General features: G+C 39.7%; 1 protein-coding gene across 3 annotated transcripts; it reads right to left on the bottom strand.

Moving 5' to 3' along the window:
* dnajb6b (DnaJ heat shock protein family (Hsp40) member B6b) lies at positions 1-27,712 on the bottom strand. 3 transcript variants are annotated; one of them, XM_004546828.6, is made up of 10 exons: positions 27,556-27,712; positions 18,284-18,402; positions 16,512-16,621; positions 14,084-14,149; positions 13,773-13,874; positions 9,362-9,490; positions 9,112-9,277; positions 8,916-8,986; positions 3,317-3,460; positions 1-870 (listed from the first exon to the last, which is right to left on the bottom strand). In XM_004546828.6, exons 2-10 carry the CDS (start codon positions 18,346-18,348, stop codon positions 761-763), a joined length of 963 nt encoding a protein of 320 aa, XP_004546885.3. In that variant the 5' UTR covers positions 18,349-18,402; positions 27,556-27,712; the 3' UTR covers positions 1-760. The 3 variants fall into 3 exon arrangements, with proteins under 3 accessions (XP_004546885.3, XP_076744307.1, XP_004546886.3); XM_076888192.1 differs by having other exon boundaries at positions 27,589-27,702; XM_004546829.6 differs by lacking the exons at positions 1-870; positions 3,317-3,460 and having other exon boundaries at positions 8,332-8,986.

Genomic DNA, 27,712 nt, shown 5'->3' with positions numbered 1-27,712 from the left:
TGTTTTGCTTTAAGCATTTAATTTTAAGAGTCCATAAAAAATGAACATTTCTCAGATGTTTTCCACTCACAGTCATCATGAGAACAAGCTGTCAAGGATGCATCTTTTACAAAAACACCCACATGTTGTTGAATCCACTAAATACAAAGAGTCCTACAAAAAACCACAACACTTTGAGAGGGGTTAATAAGGACTTTTGGCTTTGATGTGGAAGCAGAGGTAAAGAGTGGATGGAGTTGTTGAGTTTTCATGTGGGAGTGAGCAAGAAACGTCAGTCCCTCCGTAATAAAGCTCACTCTTCTCTTTCATTCTCATTTTACTCTCTCGCCTTGTCTCTGCTGAACGAAGGATTGGCTGAATAGTTTTGACCTTCGCTTATTCTCACACGCTGCACAGTATTAGCCCAGTAATTTTCATGCTTCTTATAAACAAGGCTCGATACTGTAATTCTACTTCCACTTGAACCCTTTCAAACACAAAATCACTCCCCCAAAAAACACGCTGCAAACAGTGGAAAAGTTCAAGAGAGTAATTTAAGTTCTCTGTACATCCACGCGATAAATACAGCAACAGCTACTAAAATGTATCTCGAACAGAAGAAGACAAAACGTTGAAGTGAGGTCTGCAGCTGATAAACAGAGAGAGATGTGGTGCAACGGTGGGGCTGCTGGGCCCCTGATACAAAGCGAGGATGAACTAATGCCACATGTGATTGATGGATGGCACTTCTGCCGACCGCTATGTGTGTGTGTGTAAGCGTTTAAAAGAAGGCACCAAATCCACTGAACCACGGGAAGTGTCGAGGAGCTCTTTTCTTTTTGGATTCTGCCTCCTTTAGCCACAGTTTCTTCCTCTTGTTGTCTGTGTGTCCTTCAAATTAAAAGAAAACGGGGAAAAATCATTAGAATCATCATATTTATTCTCACTTTCACTTTTTAGCTTATTTAAACGTTATGAGTTGTAAATAATAGTTTTATTAATGTGAATAAATCACTTGCAGGACTCTTAAAAGTGGATTAGCTTGGTCACAGTGTGCCTGTCATATAAATTTCCCGAGACATAACAGCTCGGGAGCACAGTGAGCCACCGTTCTTGTGGTGATTCAAGCAAAATGTGCAGAAAAACTTCAACTGCATCAGATTTGGGAAGAGACTGTAAAGAGTTCACGTCACTACACTACACTACACCCCTCCTGCTGATTGTTGACGATGCTTTTATAAGAGTTTTAAATGAATGTGTCTTTATTGGATAGAAGCAGTAGAGATACTGAGGATTTTCTAAGACAGCCAGGTTAGTGAGATGGCTGGACTTAGTTTTCGATCATGATCAGTGTGTGCCTGTGTCCTTCATGAGTTACGAGGCTTTTTTGAGCTCATAGCTTCAGTACTCTTAGAAAATGACTCAGATTTCACTGAGTAGTCCAATTACTGTGGAGAAATACACTAAGCAACACATTCATAATGAATCACAATCACTGGACATGAAGCGTCACAGCTTGCTTACACAGGTTTGTTGTCTTACTTCTGAACTGCCTTAATTGCATTAACTGCATAGAGTCAAACAGTCCTCTGAGATTTTGGGTCATATCGACACAAAGATGCTTCATTGGATTCAGATCTGGTGGCTGTGGAGGCCATTTGAGTACAATGAACTCCTTTTAATGATGTGTTTAATGATGTGTGGTCATAAAGGGATGGACATGGTCTGCAACAACACTAAGATAGGCTGTGGATTTAAATTAATTGCTAAAAAAAATATATCCCATAAAGCATTATATCAACGCCTCCAGCCTGAACTTTCAAAACAAGGCAGGATAAATCAGTGTTTCCATGTTGGTCACGTGGCACCAAGTGTGGTCTTCTGCTGCTGTAGCCTATCTGCTTATCAGAGATGCTCCTCTGCAGACAACTAAGGTATTAAGGTGCTTTCCTTACTGCTTGAAGCAGTCTGGCCATTCTCAGCTAACTAAATACTGCTCACTAGGCAGAGGTGGTTGTGTGGGAAAATCTCAGTATATAAGCTGTTACTGAAATAACGTTCAAAGTTACTTAAATCACCTTTCTTCCCCATTTTAATGCTCAGTTTGAACTTTATCAGCATTTGACTGTTTACATAAATGCAGTGAGCTACTGCTACGTCATTGGCTTGAAAAGGTTTAGCTAACAAAGTTTCCCGGTGAAAGTAGATTAAAGTTTTTGTCTCCCTTGTATCCTTGGACAACAGTATCATGTCACACTTCTTACTCTTTGAATTCAGGTATTTTCAGTCCCACTGCCACAAGTGTAAAAAATAAAAACTAAAGAAACCTGACAGGTAGCCACACAATGTGCCTTTACAAACAATTGTGAAAGAATGGGTTGTTGTAATGAGCTTGTTAAATTCAAGCATAATACTGTGAGTCAGTTTGTTAAATCTCTTCCCACCTAGATATTCGATAATCACGTGGCAATATTGTAAAGTGGAAGCATTTAGGAACCACACCCACAAAGCAGCAGATCACATAAAGTTACAGAGTGGGGTCTCTGAGTCCTGAGGAGGATGGTGTGTAAAAGTCAGCAATGCTCTGTGGAATCTTTAACATCAGCACAAAAACGGTGTGCAGGGAGCTTCATGAGCGAGTAGCTCCTCTAGGTGTAATGCATAAGTGGAAATTAAGAGAAATCTTGGATGGGCCTATCAGCATTTTTCTCCTGGTTTTTGTTCAAATTAAAGCTGTTAATGACTTGGCAACTAAAAGCTGTCTTTGTAAAGGATTGATCACCTATCATTAAATATATCAGAGGCTGCCTGTAGCAGTATGAAGGGTTCCTACTCGCAGTTAAAACTCTGAGCTTTAGTTTGCAGCAGCACTTAAAACCACTCCTCTCTCTGAGGACCCATATTTAAGTAGTTTGTGTCATTATCTCAGGGAGAGAATTAGGGCCTTTGTTTGTGTCGCAGCAGGAACTATGTACAGTGAAATTAAAAGTCCCCTCCTTAACTAACAAAGCCGCTATTATAAAGCATTCAGCGGCTGCGTGTTGCAGATAATTGCTCAGCTTTTGTGCATGACTTCCTGACCCCATGAAGGAAAACAGAGGGTGGACTCTGACCCCTGGTCGTTACTGCGAGCTAGAACAGAGCTGCCTAATGAACATCTCTGTCCTCTCTGTTTACATCTGCCAATCAAACACGCCACTCTTCGTCATCCTCCTTTGTGTGGCCATCAAACACAAAAGCAGACAATTAGCTGCGCTTATTAAGACTCTGCTCTTTAAAGGGGGTGGGCCTATGTGTGCTGGTAATTAATCAGCCCTACACGGGCGGGTGGGCGGACCTCTCGTTTGTCCCGGGCTCTCCCCCTCTTCCTCTGGTGGGTTCTGGGCAGAGTTCCTCAGGTGACGCTGGTGCAAGCCCAGGCCAGGAAGCGTGTTCTGTCTGCGGCGGCGAATGTCCTCCATGGGGTCCTCAGCTGAGACGTCTGTGGGTGTGAGCAGAGCAGAATGGCAATGAATCACACCTAAGCTCCTCGCTGTCTGGATGGTTTGCCCGAGGTGTTTAAATCAACATTAAACCCACCCCACCCAACCCCACCCCCCACGTAGCCTCTGAGAATTCCAGCCTTCTGACATGAGATGTGAAGTGAGCTGAAAGGAAAACATATTACCTTCTCATGCTCTTGGCAGTGTGAATACAATCAGGCAGCGAGAGAGAGGGGTGGGGAAAAAAAACTAGATACACACATCTATTACACCAAGTTCAGTCCAAAAGGTATATTGATATAACCAACAAGAAACAAGAAAGATGAGATAAAACGAGAGGTTCAAAGAGTCCCCAAGGCTACACGGACCCCTTTTTCTTTCACACCCCAACCATATATTTCATTCATATTTCATCTGCCCGACTTTATTGTGATTAGTCATGTAAATAAAATGAGATTTGGTTATTCTTTTCTCTAGGTAATTTACATTTATATTGAATTAGTGGCAGGCAGGGTATAGGAGAAGGGAGGGAGGGTGGGTTGGAAGGGGGGGACTTATTATGCTGGGAGATTACAGGCAGATCTCATCGCTATTGTGTTGTGTAATTAAGGCAGTGGAGAGGAGAAGAAAGGAGGCCAGATGCTCGCCGTGCTGAACCCAGTCCCATTTAGAGGAGGGTCTGCAGCAGCACCCCACCCCCCAAAAAATACAAAATAAAAATAGAAAATCCCCTGCACAGCGTGTAACAGTCCAGCATTAAACTCATCAGAAGTCATCAGAGGCCCGTCAGCTTCGTTTGAGCCACCATCTACTGTACCTGCGCGAGCATAAACATAATCTTTCTAAAGGTGTCCTCCATGTTTTCTCTTAGCTTTAGGTCGATGGGATTTTTAGAAGGAGATCTTCAGATGCTTTCAGGTGGTGCTCAAGGGGGTTTAGAGGCAATCAAACACGACTGCTTGAGCTCAGGCCTTAACAGAGACAAAAAACCTTTGCTGGATTTCTATTCCCTCTGAATAGGGACCTTATTACTGCGGGTCATCCATTCTGACCCAAGCCCAATTTCTTTTTTGTCACAAATGCTTTAAGGTTAAAACTGGCTGAATGTAGTTATTTTCTCTAAACTTTAGGCGCCCGTTTTAACCCCAGACTTGAATTTCTTCACTCTAGAGTTTACAAATCAGCTTTTTTTTTTTTTTTTTTTTAAAAACTGAACACACACACACACACAAAGATGTAAACGAGCTGACCCCCACATGGAGGCACCTGCTCCCAGCAGACCACCAGACAACAGGACAATTGGTGGCTTTATTCTCAAGGCTGCAGTTTGAAGGGAGGGGGTGTGCGGGCGGGGGGACTAATCCCAACCTGCATTTGTCTCATGATCCTATCAGGTGAGGTTAGACGGCTGGATTAGGCTAAAATGCATGCGACTTCAAGGGTGCGTGCTTCGTCCCAGCCTCCTTTACTCCTGGGGATCAATATTTGCATCCATTAGAGGTCCAGTGATAAGATTCCTTCTGCTATCAAGTTCCATAATCCATCAGCAGTTAATTAATTTCAACAACAACAATATCAAAAAGCAGTGATGATAATGAGATTTTTTTGTGTGTGTGTTCATAAAGGCAGCCTTTTATTTTCTGGATCAAGGACTTCATTTGAGTGAACACAGTTGAGTTCCTGGATGCTTTCATTTGCAGCTTGAGAGTGCCTGTCATTTGTCTGCAGGCTGAACAATGGTGGGTGTGTGTGTGTGTGTGTGTGTGTGTGTGTGTGTGTGTGTGTGTGTGTGTGTGTGTGTGTGTGTGTGTGTGTGTGTGTGTGTGTGTGTGTGTGTGTGTGTAAAGCCTGCTTGAAGCACACCGTCTAGACTGAAATGCAGGAGCACAGGCGTAAACGCCCAGGTTAACACGCAAACGCACACAGACACAAAATCCATGTGTGACTGACAAAGGCAGCCTTACTTGCAGCAGGCTGGAGCTTTAGTTGTCAACTGTGGAAGCTTAAAATAAATCACTGTTCAGAAGGACGTTAACCCTACATGACAACTACAACCACAGACCAGATTATTTTCAACAGTCCACCTTCCCCAGGTTCGAGACATCTGGTGGCGCGCTGATGCGACTCTGCTGCAGAGCACAGGGAGATACAGTCTTGTAGAGACACAGCCAAAGGGAAACTGGCAGCTTATCTTTGCCATCGTTCATAAAGTGACCAATGGTTTCAGGTTTCATGCTAAGCTGTCAAGCGGGCGAGGCGGAGAGAGGGGGGGGGGGGATTAAAACAGGGTGCTGCTTTCAGCCAACAGGAAGCCATCTCTCATGACATGGGACAGGAAATCACAGTAACGTGTCATACTGGAATAGATGGATGGAGAGAAAGAGAGCTGCAGGACCTTGGTCTTCACACCTTAATCACTACAATGGCCTGTTACAGAAATAAAGGGCCTTTATTTTTACTGCAAAACTGTTTTGATATTCAAATTATGAACACCGATGGACTTCTTCTGTGTTTTATTTTAATTTAATCTAAAAGACACATATGTCACTTGTTGCTCCATTTATTTCAATAAGGCTCCAGATGTTGTGAGCTTTTGCTCTCAGAGAAATCATGACGTCCTGCTGTCTATTGCTCACAAACAGCGTCACCTAGTGGCCACCTTCACATTGAAACGTGCGGTTTAAAAAAAGCAACAATTAATCTTCTTTAATAGGAAACATCATGAAGCTAATTTAATTTATATTCTTTATTTAATGCGGCATTTTCACCAAATTCTACACATTGAGGCCCATTTTTTAATTTAAATAAAATAAGCAGCAAGGTAATTTATTGTATCTTTTATTGTTGAAATTTTAATGTTTGTCGGGAAAAGGTCTCTCTTGTAAATGAGACATTGCGTCTCAATGGGACAACAAGTATAAATAAAGGTTAAATAAAAAAATATTACCAACACAAGTAGATAATTAATTTTTCAATTTTTTTTTTTTTATCATTCAAGGCGTCAAAATGTGTTTAATCCAAGCATATATTATAGATGAACACATTTTAGACTTGCACCAGGTAAACTTTTTGCTAACAAACAAGAATAAATGAGACTAAAAAAAAAGCCAACAAACAAAAATAGGCTTTTTATAGCGGAACCTGATTAAGATTTACCTCATTTTTAGCTTTTCACGCTATCACAATAATCCTCTGATAACCGTCTGTGCATGTATTGATATACCATCAATACAGATGGCTGATAGATCATTCGGCATACTTTATTACTTTAAATAGTGCCAATATAAAAAGAAAAAGTCACTAAAGCAGCGGCAAAATTATACTTCCTGTTTAGAGCGCCGGTGTTCTGGGAACTGTAGTTAATCTAATAAATTACACAACCCGAGTGTCCAGGAGGGGGAGCTATAGTACCACAGAAAATCCCTGCTCAGGTAACACCTTTTTTAGTCGCTTCCGCTCTTCTTTTAAAGGGCTTAATCGCTTAAATATATATATATTAGACCACCACAGGACATCGAGATCACATCAGTGTGATCAAATGTGGTGTCCAAATTTTCGTTGCTTCTTGGTGCAGTTTAATAATCCTCATTTACATTAGCAACAACAATCCCTAATGTATGCAGCACATTTACACATACAGAGATATGAGTGGGAAAACGAGAAAGAGAGCATACAGGGCTGCAATGTCACCTAGCAACAGGACTGCGCACGCGCATCTGAAATCAGCGGTTTGCGGAGGGGGGGTGAAAGCGTCAAATAGGATGATAGGTGGTCTTCACAGCACTGAAACAGAAACGCAGGCACCAAATGGTGTGTTTCTGCATCAACGTTTCAGTTTTAAAGCCTCACCCTGCCCTTTGCTTCTTCTTTGCTTTCCCACTCCTGATTGCTCTTTTGCAAAAATATGCAGCGGGGCTTGTGTAAATAAACTAGCCCCGAGCACATTCCTTAACACACACATACTCTGTGCACAGTGACCTCAAAACAAACTGCAGTCATACACATAACCCAGTTTAACTGAGTCTATCATGGCAAATGTTTGTGCAAGCGCGCACACACACACCTACCTTTAATGGCTCCGAACACAACATGTTTGTGTGCTTGTAATCAAGGACTTTCTCTGCTATTATCTGACACAGCTTTTACCAAACTGATCAGCCCAGTTACTTCTACCTTGGATCAGATCAGGGCCACTATCAGCACTTTTACAATAGCGCATTAAACTGCTATAAAGGGTGAGGCAGAGGTGGAAATGAAATAGAAGGGAGGCTGTTGCTTCAATTTCACCTAAAAGTAAAGCTTACCTATGAGAGGGGGGAAAAAAACCAAAAATAAAAATAAATAATCAGGGTGTGTTATCTTTGCTGTTTTCCTCATGATCTCTTGGAAAAATGATTAGGAGCATTATTTTAGTGAAAAGCAAACAGTGCATTGTGTAGTGACCTGCACTGAAACTGAGGCATTAGTGGGTTACAAAATGAAGCACAAGGTGAGCTCTGACTGAGAGTGAGTGTGCGAAAGAAGCAGCCGCTGTGGTTTCTTTTATTGCGGTTGTGTGAAGCAGCTTTTAAACAGTGAACGGGCGCAAGCAGAAGACTCACACATCCAGGAAGAGTGAGGCAATAAAGAAAGTCACTCAAGCAAAGAAAAAGCATCACACAGACACCAGGGTGACTGCAGCAGCACTTCCCTTCACGTTGCACAAAGTTTATTATCTAAATCTGAACTTTTTATTTTGCTGTTCTTTGTACAAAGACCCTGTGCGTCTGGTAACAGTGCTGGGAATCGGCGATCATGCACAAACAAACCAAAAACACACTGTGTGTCCTTTCCCCCCAAAATACACAAAAATGCAAAAGTGAGAAAAATGCACATTGTTACAATTAATTTATTAATGATCTGTTCATATTATTACACACGCGTGAACATGGTAATAGCAAACAGGTTAGCAAGGTGAAGTCCAAGTTAAAGACATTAGGGTGAGGTGGTTAAGCTTTCCTCATTCACTTGTTAAACTGGTCAAATGTAAAGAGCAAAAATGACATGCATAAGTCAAATGTACAGCATCTTGTGTTACCTTTTTCCCCCCTCCAACAACAAAGACAATATACACCCCGAAAGGAAAAAAAAACTATTTATATTTATATATACGTATAGTACGTACCAAGCTCTGTCGCAGAAGTTAAAGTAAAATTCAATTTACTGTAGAAAACAAAAACAATTCCCAGCAAGCTGGTCCCACAAAAATAATGGAATAAATACAAATATACAAATACTGTGGAAATGTCTCTTGCCTCCCCTCACAGCTAAACTAAAATGAGAAAATTGTTCTTTGGGAAATGAGATGCAGGAGGACACAGAGAGGAGAGACCGACTGCCGGAGATTTCCAGATGACAAAACTATGTTGAGGCGAGATAATTACTTGTTATCCAGTCTTAGGAGCTGCTCCTTACCATTAACAGTTAGAGATTTTAACTGACCATCCTCTACCACTTCAACCCGCTCCTGGCCGTTCTCAACGATCCTGTCAAACGTAAAAATAAAATAAAATAAATCCATAAATAAAAAGACAAAATACACTTTGGAAATCAAGAAGACGGGATAATGCCAGAAGTCTTATAAAGATTGCAGAGTTGAACATTTGGGTACCGTTTTGTGGTAATCCTTCTGCCGTTGACGAATTTGGTGGAGGTTGATACAGATTTAAAGTTACCCATTCCTCCTCCTCCTCCTCCTCCTCCTCCCCCGCCGCCAAATGATGATGAAGAGAAGGAGGTGAATCCTCCCCCACCCATGTCTCCAAATGAGCTAAAACCTAACAGAAGACAAACATTAGAGAAGAGAACTAAAATAGGGAAATTCTTCCTCTTTTGTTCAATAATCCTCTCTATGTACTCACCTGAATCAAATCCCCCAAAGCTACCTCCAAATGCTGGAAAGCCCCCAAAACCAAAGAGCGATCCACCCATCCTTGGCCCCCTCTGGTGACTGCGACTGCCTCCAAAGAAATCATTAAAGGGATCATCAGCTGTGAATGAAATCAGAGTAATTTGTGAGTAACACAGAACATCTTTCAGGAGCAGGGACAAAACTCCACGTTTAATCTGACATGTTATCACTTTCACCTTGTTATGGTATACATGCTCGCTTAAATGGACACATCACTGCCAAACTGTCTGCTGTCACCCAGTCACCAGTATCACGAGCAGGAGACTTTACTCTAGGAGAGCTGGACGGGTCCGTAGAAGGTCCTTAACCCATCAGCAGGACTATTACTGCTCCTTTGTGAAAGGAGGAGCAGGATAAGCACGGCCAGAGCAAAACGACCTCCAGCAGGCCACCAGCGTGAATGTCTCAGACCAAACGGAAACAGACTTCATGGGGCCGGCCTCAAGGGCCAACATTTTCTAGCGGGGCCTGTTCTCACTTCTCCCACAGTGGAGCCAGACTGGCATGTACCACAAAATACCAGAATTGGCAGCTACACCATATTAACCCCGATTCTTTTGTCCCCGTGACAGAACAGAGAAAACCGACTCAGAGTGTTAAAACATTTTTATTTCTTTTTAATTCAATCATCTTCCGGAAGAGAGAGACCCCTGCACAGCTCAAACGCCAGTTGCAAGAGCTCTAACATTTTTAGCTCAACATGTGTCTTATATGGTGTTATTTCTGTACTTCAGACGTCACACACAGTTTCATTACAAGCGAAACGCCTTTTATTCAGTTCCTTTATTCTGTCTTATTTATTAATATGCCTGTGCACTAAAACTTCTTGTTTTTTTAGTCTGGCTGAGCACTTTTGTGTTTTGTAAGAAACACAACATAATTCCTAATTTATCCCATTAAGTTTACTTCAATTCAATCCAATTTTATTTATATAGCGCCAAATCACAACAAAAGTTGCCTCAAGGCACTTAATAGATACAGAGAAAAACCCAACAATCATATGACCCCCTTTGAGCAAGCACTTTGGCAACAGTGGGAAGGAAAAACTCCGTTTTAACAGGAAGAAACCTCCGGCAGAACCAGGCTCAGGGAGGGGCGGCCATCTGCTGCGACCAGTTGGGGTGAGATAACAGAGACTTTGAAGAGAGATGCCCTTATGCCCTCTGCTTTTCACAGATGAGAGCAAGTTACCCTGAGCACATGTGACAGATGTGCAAGGGTCTGAAGATGACGTGGACAATGTTATGATGACCGCATCATCATCATTCAGCATGACCGGTTTGATGGTAGGTCAGTGATAATGTGGGGATACATATCCATGGTGGACGGTACCCTGACTGCCATCAGGTATTGGGAGAATTTTGGACCCAGTGTTAGTACAGTGGGTCCTGGGTTCCTCGTGGTACATAATGCCCGGCCTCATGTGGGTAGAATATATTCAGGCTGTTCCAGGAGGATGAAGGAATCAACAGTACTGAGTGCCCCCCATGCTGGCCTGACCTAAATCCAACATAACATCTCTGAGACATCATGTTTCAGTCCATCTGATGCTACCAGGGTTCATCTCAAACTGCCCAAGGGTTCAGTGATTACCTGGTCCAGGTCTGGGAGGAGAAACCCCAGGGCAGACACATGGAGGCTATATAAATGACCATTTCTCAGTTGCTGCAATGAAATTTTAGCTAAACAGACTAGCCTGCAGCATCATTTCTTTCACTTTGATTTTTGGTGTGTTTTTTTAATTCAGTCCTCTGTAGGCTGATAATTTCAGACATTCAGCATGTTTTTATTCCCAACTGAGATCTGATGCATTTTCTAGGTGTTCCTTTAATTTGTTGGCTTTTGGTTTGTTTGTTTTTTGAGTATCATTATGCAAAAAATATCATCTTATTCTGAGGAGGTCAGGTGAGAGGCACTTGCTCACAAGAGGATAAAGTCAGGAATATCTTTAGCTTTGCTCTCCTTCCAGCAGTCTCAAACTAAGTGTGGTTCTTTGGAGCTGGACAGGAAGTACAGTTTTTTCCCTCGAGTACAGCCAGCCAGTTGCCAGCTCCTAAAATATTTAAGTACCTGATACAAATTTTTAAAACAAATTAAGGCTGTGGTGAATATCAGAGCATCCGTTTGCAATTTCTGGAACAATCTTATCCCTAAACTGTAAAAGTGCCGACCACTAATTCTCCTCCTAAAGCCCTGTGGACGCCCTACTAATTGTGCTCTGCCAATCTGGGTCAGCCCAGCAGGATAAGGCTGGATCACTGGCACCATTTGCTGAAAGAAGACTCCTCCTTCAACCTTGAATGTACTGAGGCAGTGGCAAGAAAGCTTTGCTTGTTCCCTCTGACTGAAAGCCTAAAATAAGAGTATCTGCTGACTGCTATTGCAACCACATTACTGTCCATTTACCTTAAAGACCTTAGAGGGAGTGCTGAGGAAGGCCGTTTAAACACTCAGACTGTGATTTAATTATTGTTACAGTGGTGCACATACAGATAGCTGGAAGAAAAGCTGAGTCATTCTTAAGTAGAAGGAACACGCTCTCGTGCTCATGTACTCTGGCAGAACTTAAAAAGAGATGTCAAGCGCAGACTGGAGATTAAACAGCCAAGAATGTGCCACGCCTGTGTAACACCTCACAGAGCATGAAGAAAGTGAAAGGGCAGTATCACAGTGTACAAAAGCAGGGGGGGATTTAACAAGGCGGTCTGAATATATGAAAACAGTTTAGAAAACTGAATTATATAAGCTGTGTTTTAAAAGCAGCTGTCCCGAAGTATAAAACAGTCATCTGCTCCTCGTCCACGTCTTCACATTTTCATCTGAGAATAAGAGTGTGCCGTTCTTGGCAGGCAGATCGGCCCTCAGCACTGTGCGATTCTGTTTTTGTCTCCAAACACACCCCGCCCGCAGTCTGCTGGACGCTCCGCGGTAGCCGAGTGATCCACCGGACCAGCTGCTGGACAGTCAGGACTCCAGGCTTGATGGGCTTTTAAAACATATGTCAATCTTCCTCTGATTTGCCATGTTAATAGAAACCAAGAAACACACCAACACGGAGATTAAATAAACTTAAGACAGATGACTTTAAAACCTTCTCCGGGTGCATACCAATCAAGCAAAATAAGGTTTAAACTCTAGTTTAACTGCAGATAAACTTCACTCTTCTGCATGCAGACTCCATGGTTTGCCATTTTTGCTCTCACTGTTTACCGAAGAGCGCAAACAGCAACAGCTGTGCTTACCCGTGTTCAGAAGGACACAAGTTTACATAATGAAACATGACGACTCCCTTCTAGCTCCAGTTCTGTGGTTCTTATTTAAGCGTCATATTTAATGATTTTTAATATTTAAATTTTTCCTGTCAAGTCCAAAATGCACAGCCGTGCTCGAGTGTTCGAATTATATCGTGTTTTACATGCGCTCTGACACACAGCGCGCACACAGACACACACTTGCCGTTATTACATCTGCTTTTGTTTTAATACGGAAGCTATTTTTGAAAGCATTCCAGTTGAGTGATGCAGACTCTCAAATCCATCGTCTGCCTGCGTCTGAGCTCCATATTTAGAGGCACACAGGGTGAACTACACATGCCTTCCAATCGCAGACAACCTGGTAGAGCAACTAAACGTGTTTTACTAGATCACACTGAACGCAAATATCGGCATCTTCAAAGGATGAACTGGATGGCACCTCAAGACACGGTGACTTCAATCAGTTAAGATCAACTAGCTCTTCGCTCCTTACTCTTTGTTACAAGGCTCATTATAGTTTTATCTCTCATTTAACTCATCTAAACTTGTGCAAAGGAAAATGAAGAATGGAACAATCCTGTCTATAAGTGTGGGTGTATATTTGTTTGAATTTATCATAAAGATTATGTGAACAAAGGCTCACAAAATGAACGATCTAAATCCTAATTAATTAACTAACCGAGGAAATGTAATGAGGTTGAAGCCAACATCCAGCGGGGATACTCAGCGTTTTCTTTCATGCGACATTTAGTGAGGTGAAGTGAAGAGTGCTTAGTGCATTGGAAATGCACATTACAGTCCTGTGGGGGATTAGCAACAGGCTTTCCTGAAGGCTTCCTGGGTCTAACGCTCAATCTACACAGCAGGAGCTGTGTGCTAATAGGCAAACTAATTAGGAAATAGAAAAATCTATGTTTAACATACAGATAACTGGGGCCTGGTGGATGCTCTGTGTCTCTGAGCATTTTTAGGTCATCCGTGAATATTCTGGACTAGATAAAAATATGAGTTTAATAATAGCCAAAGCACATCCCCTCAGTCCCTCTTTCAGTTCTGAAAACAACATCCCATCAGTGCCTCTGAAGTGCACGCACAGAAATGGCTTACCGAATAAATCTGTAAATGGATCTCTGCCGCCGAAGAATTCCCTGAAAACGTCATCGGGGTTGCGGAATGTGAAGCTGCTGCCGAAGTGGTCATAATGGCCTCCTATTAAACATTGAAAAGAAACAAGGCTTATAAATGGCACCACACTTCAACAAAGATAACACTGCAAACACAGCTATCATTACAAGCTGTCAAAGCACCAATGCAAATACCAAATGTCCAGCTGTTTCCACCTGATGCATGTCGGCATTTCATACATAAAGTAACTGATAAACTTATGAATATGGAAACCTTAACGGATATCTCCTTACCTCCTCCTCCTCCACCACCTGAGAGGCCTTCTTTGCCATATCGGTCATAAACATTCCTCTTGCTTTCTGCAATAGAAAGAGAAGGACTTTACATGAGATGAGAAACAACTCGGAGCAACTGAAGGTGAAGCGCCCTCCTTCCTGCATTATAAACCTCTGTTAGGATCGCGAAAGACTCCAGATTTAACACATGATGGCCTCAAGCTAACAGCCTCTTTTAATTTTCACTGAATAAGACTACCAAGTAATTCCAAGAAAATGACTAGAGACAGTAGTGTGCTATTTCAAACTACAGCTGTCCACTGAATTTTTATTTTAAATTACAATTTTAGCTTCCAATTGTTAAAGCAAGTTAAACGAGATGAATAATACTAAATAATACTCTCACGTTTGACCCTCCGTAAAAGTCCAGATTCACTACCAGCAGTATGCAGTAAATTTAATTCAGCAGACATTTTTTAATTATAATTAAACCAGATAAACTAAACAGTGTTAAAGAAAATCCAGTCAAAAGCATTTATGATCTTAATACTGACCACAATAACTAATTGAGTGGCTCGGTTTCACACCAAGCTTTTATTAATTTATTATTTATGTATTAATAATTCAAAGACTTGTTCCAACTAATTTAATCAGTAAAGGGGATTTGACAAATCTTGCTTTGTGAAGTCATATAAAAAATAAATAAATAAATAAAATAAAAAAATCAGTGTTAATACATACTATAGACTAGGGATGGACCGATCCAATATACAGTATCGGTCGGACCATACAATGGATAGACTCAAGTTTTACTTTGCAAAACGCAGTGGTGCTGACTAAAGAGTTTCATGGTTTTTGGGGAAAAAAAAAAAAAAAACCCTATGAAACCCCCCCCATACTTGTGTTAACCCCTTATTGCCTAGTGTATCATATTTGATACATAGTTTTGGGGGGTTTTTTGCCAGTTTTTGGGACTTAAACATCATCAGTGTGAATTTCTCCCCCTGACAAACCTAAATAAAACTGCATAATTTAAGCAATAAAAAAAACAAAAAAACAACAACAACACAACAACAACAACAACAAGCAAATATGATACAAATTAAATGTCATATATGGAAATTTAAACACGATTAATTTTTTAAACAATTACAAAAAATTAAACAAATTAAATTTAAATAAACACTATTTTCAAAAAATGTGAATTTTCTGGCAAGTATTTCCTGATTCAGGCTTTAAATGGTTAAGTTTTGTATAGAAATTTCACAAAATTCAGTCTCAGATTAAATGTGACAGAAACAGATTACACTGACATCCATCTTGATGAAAGATGAGCGTCATGATGCCGTGTTTGTATTTATTTGCATTGCTTTCCATTCTGGATGTCTAACATATGTTAAGTTATACATTCTACAAGCTGCTTTTTTAAAAGTTGTTGAATATAAACATTATTTTGTGCTCATATTGCACTTCTTTTTTTCAGAATCAAAGAGTTTTCAAAATCTGCATAAAATTGCATTTTGAATTACTTTTTAAATATAACTTTAAGTACTTAAGTTTAAAGTTATTCAAAAAGTTAAAATAAAAAGATCAGTATTGCTGAACTGCAAAATATTTTGGGTGCAGTGTATTTTTTTTCTTCACACAGGTATAATAGAAAAGCTTCAGTGTTTTGTTTTTTTAAAACTTGAGTATGAACAAAATTCATTTAAAAACAGTTTTATTGATTATAAAATAGACTATATTGGAATCATATCAGTATCGTCAGATATCTAAATTTATGATATCGGTATCGGACATTAAAAAAGTGTTATCGTGCCATCTCTACTATAGAATAAATTGATAGTTTCAAGTAAGAAAGAAAGTAAAAACTAAACCCATCATCCCAGTTTACATTCCAGTTATCCCATCCTGATAGTGGTGCTACAACTTCTTAAAAATCCCAGCTACCCCTGCATCTTTTGATCCAGTGTCTGCTATGAAACTGAAAAATGATGCTTACATTTAAATTAGAGGGGCAACTCACTACTTTCCTATGTCTTAAAATGTCAGATTTCTGGGCTCTAAATCAATGGCTGAAAAAACAGCAAAAACAATCTAACTTCACATCTGGAAACGCTAAAGCACATCACTGTTTTCTATCAGTTTTACCTGACAGAAAACAGTGATAACCAAAAAATAATCTAAATAACTTACAGCTGTTATAGCTCCCCAATGTGAGGCACAGAATAATTGTGTTTTTTTAGTATTGGTTTCCAAAAATGTGTCACGTTGATGGCAACAACACTTTTTGAACATGTCTCTACCCTCGTATTTATACAACAGGAGCAAAATGTCACTGTTTCTTAATAGCACAAGCTTCACATCTGAGACAGTAATGGCTTCAATACAGCTCATTTCAAACAGTGCACTTGAGATACACCAGCTTCTTGTTCTGAAGTCTCACCGTCTGAGAGAACTTCATACGCCTCTGACAGCTCTTTGAATCTTTTCTCTGCCTCATCCTTGTTCTCAGGGTTCTTGTCTGGATGCCATTTCAGGGCCAATTTTCTGTAACTGAAATACAAACACCATAAAGTCAAAACACACACAGAGTCAAGAACGAGTCGTCATGTCTTGATATAGGGGTGGAAATCGTTTGCGCATGTATGACAGAGATAACATGCCCCCCTCCCCCAATCAGAAACATATTCACACGACTGCAGCAGACACACGCTGCGTGTCCTTCTCGCCACCCAAGCAGAAATAACAAAGACAGCCTGACACTGCATTGACAATCAGCGCGGGCCTCGCACAGCGGCTTACGCTGCATCAGCGGTTTGTTTTTAAGCTCAGCAGCAGCAGCACACACACACAAAGATGTTCGAACAAGACAAGGGACTGAAAGTCAGCAAGGCTTTACACAATCCAGGGATTCAATCCATTACAGACCTATAGCCAGCAGTCTTTGTTGTAATCTGTGACATTATCTTGCTGACTAAAGCCTGGTCACAGTTCAGTTGGACGCGATGCATGCAGCACTGTTGGTAATTGTGCAACATACCTCTACATCTTTGACATCTTTGTAGCCAGAAGTTCACGGGGAAAATCCACAGCAGAAATTTTCTTTACTTACTAACCTTCATATTGTATTATACTTTGACTTTTATCCAGTAAGTTCTTTTTTAGTTGTGCTTCATTTGCACTTCTTTAACCTCGCTTAGATGTGTTTTGTCATATTTTATCGAGTGATTTTATTTTATTAAAAGCCATTTTGCTACAAGTTGCATCTAATGTTTTGGCTGCTGTGACACAGTCATGTCCCAACTTTTGGGCTGAATAAAGTGAACTTTATCTTATTACAAAACACTGAGCTTTGTATTAACATAAGAGCTTCTGACTATAATTTAATACCCACTAAATTTAATAAACAGACACGATAAATGAGTCTCCAAGCATCGCAGCAGCGTTTTGAGGTTGTATTTTAGGCCAAATGCAGACATGCTAATAACCATTACCTTAAACAGATAGTGTTTAGGTTTAGTAAAGTTAGTGTGCCAATAATTTCTAATTAGTAATAAACTTTAAAAAAGACGTAGATCTATCATCACGATATTGGATAAATATCAACTTCATGATAATATAATGATCATTAATGAAAACTGCAGTTTCGCCTGGTTTTCCCACAAAGAGAGCTTGGCTCATCTAGTTTGTACAGACTGATCTAGAGTTAAAAAACGTGATACATCATCTTTCTGTAACATATTTTTGGCAAATGGCTATTCTTGGCTAGGATGATCCATACTGCTCAATAGTTTCCTCCTCTCTTACTTGTTTTCACCGCATTACCCAAAATAACTTAATGGAGCTCCTGGAGCACATGCCTGATTTGAAGCAGGCTTATTTCTGTCCTCAGCATTAGCATTGCCTCTCCTCTTCACATGTCCAAACAAACTGCTGTTATTGAGAAACCACCGAGGAAGTATAATTAACTGGAACGAGCCTGATCAGTGGGTGAGCAGTGGTGGGTGATTGAAGGTGGAAGGTATTTGACAAGAGCACGGTTACAGGAAGAAGAGTGGAACATTTCTGCAGAGCACTCTCTCATTTCTCCCTCTCCCTGTGTCAGTTTATACAGCGACAGAGGGATATAATTAACCTATTACGCCCTACAAGTGGCCGACATTTAACGTCAACACTGGCAGAAAACGGAGCACAAAACACTCGAGGGGGACTTACGCTTTCTTGATGTCTTCTTGCGTCGCATTTTTCTCGACTCCTAGTATATGGTAGTAGTCCTCCATGGTTCTGTCTGTCTGTGGGTGCTGTTTTACTTGAGGGTCTTGTGCGAGTGGCCTCTGTGGAAACAGTAATGTTCTGTTAAGACATGTTACAAGATAAAGCCCAAGACTCTGCAACAGCCATGTGTGACGAGTAAGATACAGCCCTTCCAGTCCAGAGGGGTATGCTTGTAAAGGGGAGGGAGGGGGCTGCTGGCATTAAAAAGGGTGGAAATACCCAACAATATTGCACTGCACTGAAATAGCAATACCAGGGACAGAGAAGGTAAGCTAATCCAACCCAAGCAAAATTGCATAATAACCGGGGGATCATCCTTCACCCTGAAGCTAAAAGAGAGAAAGTATGAAACATGTTTTTCTTTTGAATTTTGGAGCCAGCTATAAAGACCATGAATCACTTTTTTCCCCTTCTTTTTAAATCATGATCTAAGGTTAGAGTTATGAAAAACAAGACACAACTGGTCTGGTTAAAAGTATCAGAAGACATTCAAGTCCTCCAAGTTTAGCACCACATTTACAATTTTTGTTTTGTAGCTTTACAAACCTGCATCAAGCAGAGAGATATAAAACTTCTGTGACCTAGATCTTAGTGAAATATTCACCGTAAAAAGCAGTAGACATTGGACTGTGTGGATATGAAACAAGTCTGCAGAATTAAAAATAAGTCAATGGAGAGAAATAATAAAGGATAAAAGAAGAGGACTAATAAAGTGGTCATCCATCCTCCAATTAAGAGTTCAACAATTGTTCACTGACATGCTTCAAACTGAAAGCTACAAAGGTAATGCACTGCATTTTATTGCTTGAGAACTTGTTTATTGCCATTTCCAATACACAATAAACAAATATTGCGTAACCTGGCTTACCACTCTTACAGCTAATAAATAACTTTTCAAGTTTAGCTAGGTCACTTCAGCTAGGGCTGGGTGATACAAGGAAAATCTCATATCATGATATTTTATAGCTATATCGTGATACACGATATATATCATGATATGTTGAAAAATTGCACTGGTATACTCATTCCAAATTTTCTACTTTGAATACAAAAAATCTGAATGAATTTAGTTTTATTTTAACCATTTTTAACCATCAGTTGCACAGAGAAGTTTTTCACAAATGACAATACTGTGACAGTAAGTCTCTTTCTGTGATCAACACTAAACCTTAAACAAACGAAAGATCATAGCGACAAGTAATAATTCACTAGACAAAATAAAACAAATGAAATTACAGCATATAACATATAAAAAAAATTAAAAAAAAATGTGATGAACTCAAATTATAAATCAAAAGTCTAGACAGTGACTATAAAAAAGTCTGACCAAGAACAGTCACAGGTATCAGAGCTGGTTTATTTAACGTTTTCTTTGGTGTGTGCTGAAATGCTGCCATGTGTTTAAAACATTCTTAATTTTTCAGTAGATAAGTTTACAGTTGGTGGAATAAATTTGTGGTACTGCTACCTTTTGCGGCAATAGTTTTACTGCATGTTATGCAAATTACTGCATTTTTGCTCAACATTCTCCTTGTGAAATCCAAACGTTGGGACGGGGAGATTAATGATGCATTCGCACCGTGTGGGAGGGGAAAAAAAAAAAAAAACTTGAATTACATGCAGACAGCTTAACATTGCCATGGTAATTTATACTGTTGTACGTGGGAAAACTTGCGATACATCGAGTATATTCGATATAGTTTCAGCTAAACCTAAAACGTATTAGCAAAAAATAAATACATACTTTTCATTGAGTTTATTGTGGGTGTGTTTATGAATGCACTGTTAACCCTACCCCCTAAAACAAGATGAAACAGGCAACTATGGTTAAATTAACTATTATCTGAAGTAATCGAATACCTTTTCCAAGGCTAAGAAATACATCAAACTAACTTCTACATTCACTGTGTAGCACTTCCTCAATGCATGACAACAGCAGGGAACTATTACCAATGGACTCCAGCTCTTTGATTCACAGCAGCTCTTTTATATCATATGTATACATAGTCTCTACTAGAAGCCTGTTCTTTACACGTGCTAGTCAAGTTGTGAACAAACAGCTGTAGCCTTTAGTTCATTTCTTTAGATTAACTTCAGTGTCTTCATTAATGCCTAGACATAAATATAACGACTCAAAGTGTAAATCAACTTGATTTCGAGCCATGTGTCATATTTTGGAAACCTATGACCAAACAAAAGTTACTTTTTAAGATGCATATATGCAAGAGCGGCCACACGTTTCAAATGAATACTATATTATAAAACCCGCCTCTTCCACTACGCCCCGATACTCATTTTTCAGAAACTGACTTTGAAAAGAAGCTATAAACTCAGTACTGATGTTCAAACTAGATCTATAAATATAAGCTAACTGTGAGAACAGGTCCTTATTTTGGATCCAGGGTGATGAAATTACCAAATTTCCCTCTGAAACTCTTATTTTACTTAAAGGTGAGAAACATTTCAGCTTCTCTTGTATGGTTGCATTCAGGTCTTTATTTTATAGGACAAAAAGGCTGTTGCACTACTACTACCACATATTTATCCTTAATGTGTTTGTAAGGAAAACAGGCCAAAATCCTACTTTTCATTGAGGGATGCATTAGCTGTTGTACTGAAAGATATAAAAACAAACCAGTGAGGACTACTGGAGTCCACTGTGTTCTATTTGTTAGCTATTTATAACCTGTGGCCTTTGCAGATAGATTGTGTTTGTGTCTGTTATGTGGGGGGTTGGGGGTGTTTGGCACAAAGTAGTGCCAACGAGTGTCTCCTGGTGGGGACATCGGCACAGGCACTAAACTCTCCTTCATGTATCCAAGTAAGGCAGCAATTCCAAATCTCCCTCTGATACTTTATCATACAACCTCCATCTAACTTGACACTAATTTAGCCCGCAATCTAAATATAAAAAAGGATGACCTTCTGAGTTTTGTAAAAAAAACAAACCAGTGTCCTGACTCATATCTACTTTTATCTCCCTCACTTGAGCCATAACTGACCTGCTCACCCATCACCAGCGCCCTCGCGGCAGTTGGGATTTAGTGGACACAAGCGACTTCTAGAGATGCGCTTTGCAGTACTGCGCAGAGCATTAAAAGTGCATTCATGCTTGCATGTGCCCTTTGCTTGCATTACACAGCTAATGTAAATGAACTTGATTCCTCTTATGCCTCAGAGTAAGCACATGTGGGTCCAGTCAATCCCATAATGCATCAATTAAGCAAAGGTGATGGCTGTAAATGTAAACAGCAGACTACCAGGATTTTTTTTTCTATTTTCCTAAAATAAGCTATTGTAAAAGTGCACTACAAAAGCAAGTTTTTCTGAAAAACAAAGATTTATGCAGTTTTTATCTTTTTGTTAAAACTGAGTATTAAACAAACAAACAAACCCCAAAGAGACATGCTGTGCAATGTAATTAAATATAATGGACACAATCTCACAACTGATGAATCCCATGGCATATACAAGAAGCTAACCTTCTCCACAATAGCCATACACTGCAGTAATTTGGTTCCTGCACCATTCAAAAATCAAACCTAATCATTTTAAAGACCTTAAAATATGAATTACAGCTAACTAGTGTTGAAATCATAGACAAGGCATAATAATTAGTTCATTCAACTGGTAAAAATCCCTACGGCAGACAGTAATTGATGCCACAAAGTGAATGTCTTTGGAATTTGACCACTGGTCCAACAAAGTTAACACTATTTGGGGTGTACACCAGGTTGCTGACAGCTTGGCAGCTCCCATGACTTTAAATGAGTCACGGCACTGGCAAATTTTCCATTTTCATTTCTTATCAAAACCACAAGGCAAGGCTCTCAAACCCACCACCTACCCTGTGACACGTGTACTGATGAGGGTCAGGAGTCTAATTTTTGGACAAAGGGTGACAAAAATAAGCAATCAATAATGACCTGACCTCTCGGTGCACCTCTCTTATGTAAGATCAACCCAACAGGAATCAACACAACACTTTTGGAGGAAACACATGCAGGCAAGCTGAGCAGCAAGAGATTACAACAACATCGGTTTAAGTTTTCTCAGCTGTGCCATACTGGTGTGCCAACTGAGATCGCCCTTGAAGGAGCAATATTATGTAACTGTCGATGAACGAGACTCTTTACTGAAGAGCCGCAGAGTATTCATCGTTGTTTGCATTTATACTTTACAATACTGCCAGTACGAGCGAAACTGAGCTAGTTAAAAGCTGCTTTTACCCCTTACCAGTGGTTGAAACAAAGTAAACAAATTCAATTTCATTGTTTCTTTATAAAATGACAAATTAAGTATCTTAATCTAAATTTATAAGTGGACCAACTACAGTTGCTGTACTCTGCATCCCTGTAATCCTCAGTGTATTATTATATTTGCACAACAGTCCACTTTCTGGTTCTTTAAATGGTGTGCTTTGAGACATGTCCAGGTATGCTGTGGGACTTTGTGGTACATTATACAGCTACACAAGTGTTAGAAATCCTCAGCTTATTCTGTGTGTCAGTACTCTGCATGCAGTCCTTTCCCCAGGAAAATAAAATCCTTAAAAGGAAGGAAACCCCTGTTTGTTCATAGAGTTACTGGGTTGTGGGAACAATGACATTACAACTTGTTAGAGGTCCTTATCAACTGTGAGAAAGTCAGTCGATCAGGAAGAAAAAATATATATATAGTAAGATGACATATTCTTTCATAACTTACAATTTCTCATTGCAAAGTAAGTGCAGGTTTGATTAGATTAAGGTAGATAATGTGAAGAAGCAGCAGGAGAAGAAGAAAAAGTAGTATCAGCAGAAGAAGTTGCTTTCCAAACCTAAAAGAAGAGTGGATGACAAACAGGGAAAAATTCAACAAAGATGGACATTGCAGATTTTTTTTGTTGAATTTGGTGGAACTGTGATCCGAATTATATGTAAGGAGAAACTATTTTTTCCCCCTATTCGAACACTGGAGTGGTCCTCCAAAGCAGTGATTACAAAGTAGCAGGAGTAAAACAAGCAACGCTATTTTATTTGGACTGTCAGATTTTTTGTGCCATTTGAGACATTATCATTTATTGAATGTGGTCTATTCTTGGTCGTAGTGTATGACTGAGCTATAATCATTCAGGTAAATTCCATTACAGAGCATAAATCATTGCCCGAGTCCAAGTTTCAAGAGCATGTTTCTACAAGTTTTCACTAACATTCAAACACATTAGACTGAAGAGTTAAACATAACGTGAAAACACTTTATATGCAGTACATTAAGAGCACTCAAGGTGTACATGTTATGACTTACTGTTTTATTTGGTTTTTGTCATAGTCATTTACAGATATTTATATATTTATAAGTAAATATTGGGTGAATAAGACTAGCTGTTACTGAGGTTTGTATTGAAGCCTGTGAAGATGGAGATGCTCAGTAGTCATCAGGCATATATGAACTGTTCAATTTAGTTCTATTTAGCCTACTGAAGGTTAGATGTCCACTCTGACTGAATAATTTGGGATGAAATGTACAAATATCCTTTTTAAAAAGCACGTATGATCAGAATCCCTTTCATTAGAACGTGAAAACCCAGTTTAAGACCATCATTTTTGAGCATTTCTAGCTCAAAAATGATGACCATCACATACGATCAGTGTTGAAGAAACAGCATATTTATTATACGATTCAGTCTAGTATCAGCAGCTGCCGAGGGTACAGACAGAAATCTCGTAAATGTTTTTACGACTTCTGTTTCCACAACCCCCCAAGTTATTTCACCACAGACCAGCCCAAGGGTTTATCTGCTGATTGAAATCTCAGATTAGACTTCAGCATTATGGTTTGCGTCTGTGGAAGTCGGGTTATAAAAGCCGTTGTGTTTTTAGGGCAACTATGTAATCAGAAAAAGGCATCTGAAGTATTTCTGTCAGCGTCCAAGAGCACTCAAACACCACTAAAAATGTGATATTAACAAGACAAGAGCACTGGATAAAACAGGCTCTAGGTAGCTGAGTCCAGGACATAACACAAATTACATCTGACAGAACAGAGAATCAGATGACAGCTAAACACAACAGCTAGCCTGTGTCTTACCTGAAACTATTCATGGCAATGACAAAAGCATTTGTTTTTAAGCAGTACAGGAGCGTTGTTCTCCTCACTTACTATCATTGGAAACACGTTTACCACAGAAGACCTCATTTACAGTAAACACTGAGTGTCGTCTTGCTGGACAAAGAAACCCAAATTTCAGCAAATGGGATAATTTTGCTGATCCAGCCTTTTTTTTTTTCCTTTTTTTTCTTTTTTTTTTTAATAAATAAACCCATCAGCTCATTTAAAATAAAATAAAAAAACCAAACACCTCAACATCTGCTGTACCTCTTGGTCCTATGTGGCACTTTGCAGACGATTTTCTATATATTATAGCTGCATGATCTTGATCAGAGGGCAGTGGCAAAAAAAGAAATAAATGTGGAACAACCGGTAGTGCTGGCTACTCCCACTGCTGGGTTTATGCTATTGTTGGTATTTAGCTTTTCCTCTTCCACAGAAATAACAAACACAAGACGTCTTTGAAGTGAAGAAAAGTGAAACCAGGTGTCAAAGCCTTTGTTTGCTGCTTAAACATTCTTTTCATCCCATCTCCTCATCACAATGACCATCGCTCATGCTCTTTGCTATTCAAGCAACCTTTTCCAGTAATCAGCACTCTACTTGTGGACTGCATGTCTCTTCACCTATGCAACCTAAAACAAACACAGCAACAGGAATTCTGCTTTAGGAGGAAATGACCAATGTTCATTTCATATTCAACAAAGGCTCAATAGTGTTGTTTAACATAGCTTGACAGCTTGATGTCGTTGTAATGGTTGTATAGTTACTATAGTAATTCGCTGGAATCAGTCAGCAACAAAAATCAAAGTCAAAGGTGGCGAGCTACATGCTGTAAAGCATACTGAAAGGAGTGGTATAGAGACTTACTGTATGTCAACAAATAAAACACAAAGCAATGAGAACGTTTGCTTTGATAAGATAACATGAGGGACTTCAAACTGAAACTGCAAGCCATCAAATTGTCAAACTCAGAACAATACAGAACGACAAACCAACAGTGCGTCACTCAACGAAAACCTCATAAGAGGCTTGGTTCATCAGAAGACCGTCAATGGGTAATACGCCCTGATGTGGCAATACCGCAACAAAAATGAAGCCGCCACCTGTTTGAACTGGACTTATTGTACCAATTTGGTCTACTAGTTAACCAAAGGAGGAAGCTGATCCTCACTTAATAAAGATGACTGGAAATGAAACTGAATTCCTGTAAAACATCTTAATGACTGATCCCTGGCCTGATCCCCCCTTATAGAGGAGACCAGGCCTTTCCTGTAGCTTCCCCTAAAGTCAGGTACAGACCCCTTCAAATTAGGAGTTTTCCAACACTCAACATCTTCAAAACCCATCTAAAAACTCATTTTTATACCCTGGCATTTAAACCAGACTGAGTATTGGCATTTGATTTGCATCCATCCGTTTTTCTGTAATGTGTTGGGGGTTTTTAATTGTTTTTTTGTTTTGTTTTTTTAAAAACACCAGGTATTTGTGTCTCCTCCTGAGATCAAATAAGCGAACTTCCCTTGTTCGGTGGACTTGAATAACTTTGGAACCACCAAGAAATGAAATACAAATCAATTCGCACCAGCCAAATTTCACAATAAGTGTATCACTGGTTATATTGTTATATACCTTCTTAAGCAGGAGCATCAATTTCAGTTTATGGGTCCACATGCAGCCCAGAGTTATATGAAATGGACTGGACCAGTAACTAACAGCTTTTTCAAAATACTGAAATAACACAGCCTTTAAAATGGGAAAACTGGAACAGTTAATGACTTTGCTATATCTTCCACACAAAACCATCCAGTGGGCCAAACTAGACCCTTTGGGGAGGACTGACTCCTCTGTCTTTAAGTCACATGGCTCCTTTTAAAATAATTAATTATTTAATATTAGGCCCTTACTAAAATAAGACAAAACCTGGCTTTGAAAGACCCTCATATGGCAACAGTCAGTGGTTATTTTAGTAACTGCTTAATAAGAACTTGTTTTCAGATGTACTGTGCTGACAATCCAATTATCAGTTTATAACTCTTCATAAACTTAGGAGGGAGGGGGGGAATAAAAATAAAACCCGTTTTATTTGAATAAAACATGTTGGCCTGGTGTTCTTTCAAGAATGGAAAAAGAGGTCACCCAACAACATTAAAACTTGATTAGCAGCAGTAAATAGCAGAAATAGGCTGAACTTAGTCAGTGGCCACTTCCTGTCACCCCCCCGGTTCTGTAACCAATAGTAACCAAAAACGTGCTAAACAAACTATAGTCCCCCCCCCCACACACACACACACACATACACAGAAAACGTGTTTATTTTCTCTCCAGAACACTTTCTGGAAGCTAACTAATGTCAACAGACCAATCTGAGATATCCCAGCTGGAGCCCTAACTTGTGAACCTCTCCCTCCGCATCTGTTTAACAGAAACTTCTAGAAAAGTCTTAAAGCGGAATGGGAAGTTTTAGCCGTCTAAATTTCCAAAACAAATCCACTAATATAAATATATGTATATATTTAAAAAACAAAACAAAAAAACAAAACAAGACAGCAGTGATATTACACAAAAGCAGAAATCTCTCTATGGTAGTCTTAACTTTAATATCCGACTGTAGACTATGCTGGCTAACGTTAGCGTTAGACTGGCATTTATAGCATCACTGGTACCAAATACAAGTTTATCATGCAGTCATACACCCCTGAATTTACTAAATAGTTTGTATAGACGGACTGGGGGTTTTTTGTTTTGTTTTTTTATTTATTTTTTTTTATTTTAGCCTGAGCTAACTCAAATTTTACGGCAGCGAGCAGGCAAAAAGGCAAGAGATCCACTCGTTATTCTCACACGCTAGCTTAACTATGGGGTAGTATCCTGGAAAACAGCCTCTCGGACACAAACGAAAACTACATTTCTGTATAAAAATAATCTTAATATATCCTAAATGATTCCAACATTAGCAGGGGACATACTGGGTGACTCCACCAAAGCATCCCCACATGTACTAGATGTACTCGATGCGGCAACACACGACAAACGCTTTTCGCCGCTCTTTCTTTCTTTCCTTCTTTCTTTCAGCAAACTGAAGCCAAGCGGCCCTCTCACCTAGTTCATCTCGAGCCTACCTGAAAGAAGGAAATATCCGCCACAATAGCCACCTGATTGTAGCTGTTCCTCCTGTTTTCCTTGCCTGAGTACGGAAACTGTAACTGCAGCAGCAGCTGGTAGTGGCTTTCTTGGTAGCTGGTGGAGTGGCCGCTGATATGGCCTAGCCCACAATGC

This window comes from Maylandia zebra, linkage group LG9 (genome assembly GCF_041146795.1).
Source record: "Maylandia zebra isolate NMK-2024a linkage group LG9, Mzebra_GT3a, whole genome shotgun sequence".
NCBI classification, from domain to species: Eukaryota; Metazoa; Chordata; class Actinopteri; order Cichliformes; family Cichlidae; genus Maylandia; species Maylandia zebra.
The sequence above is the reverse complement of the archived record's forward strand: the minus strand, read 5'-3'. Positions and strand labels throughout refer to the sequence as shown.

Bases quoted from the DNA above. Each gene is read 5' to 3' on its own strand.
- dnajb6b (XM_004546828.6), bottom strand. From the start codon at position 18,348: ATGGAGGACTACTACCATATACTAGGAGTCGAGAAAAATGCGACGCAA. The intron at 16,622-18,283 runs GTAAGTCCCCCT...TTTGTATTTCAG, and splicing joins CAAGAAGACATCAAGAAAGC to TTACAGAAAATTGGCCCTGA. The intron at 3,461-8,915 runs GTAAGGAGCAGC...TCACACCCACAG, and splicing joins AAAATCTCTAACTGTTAATG to ACGTCTCAGCTGAGGACCCC.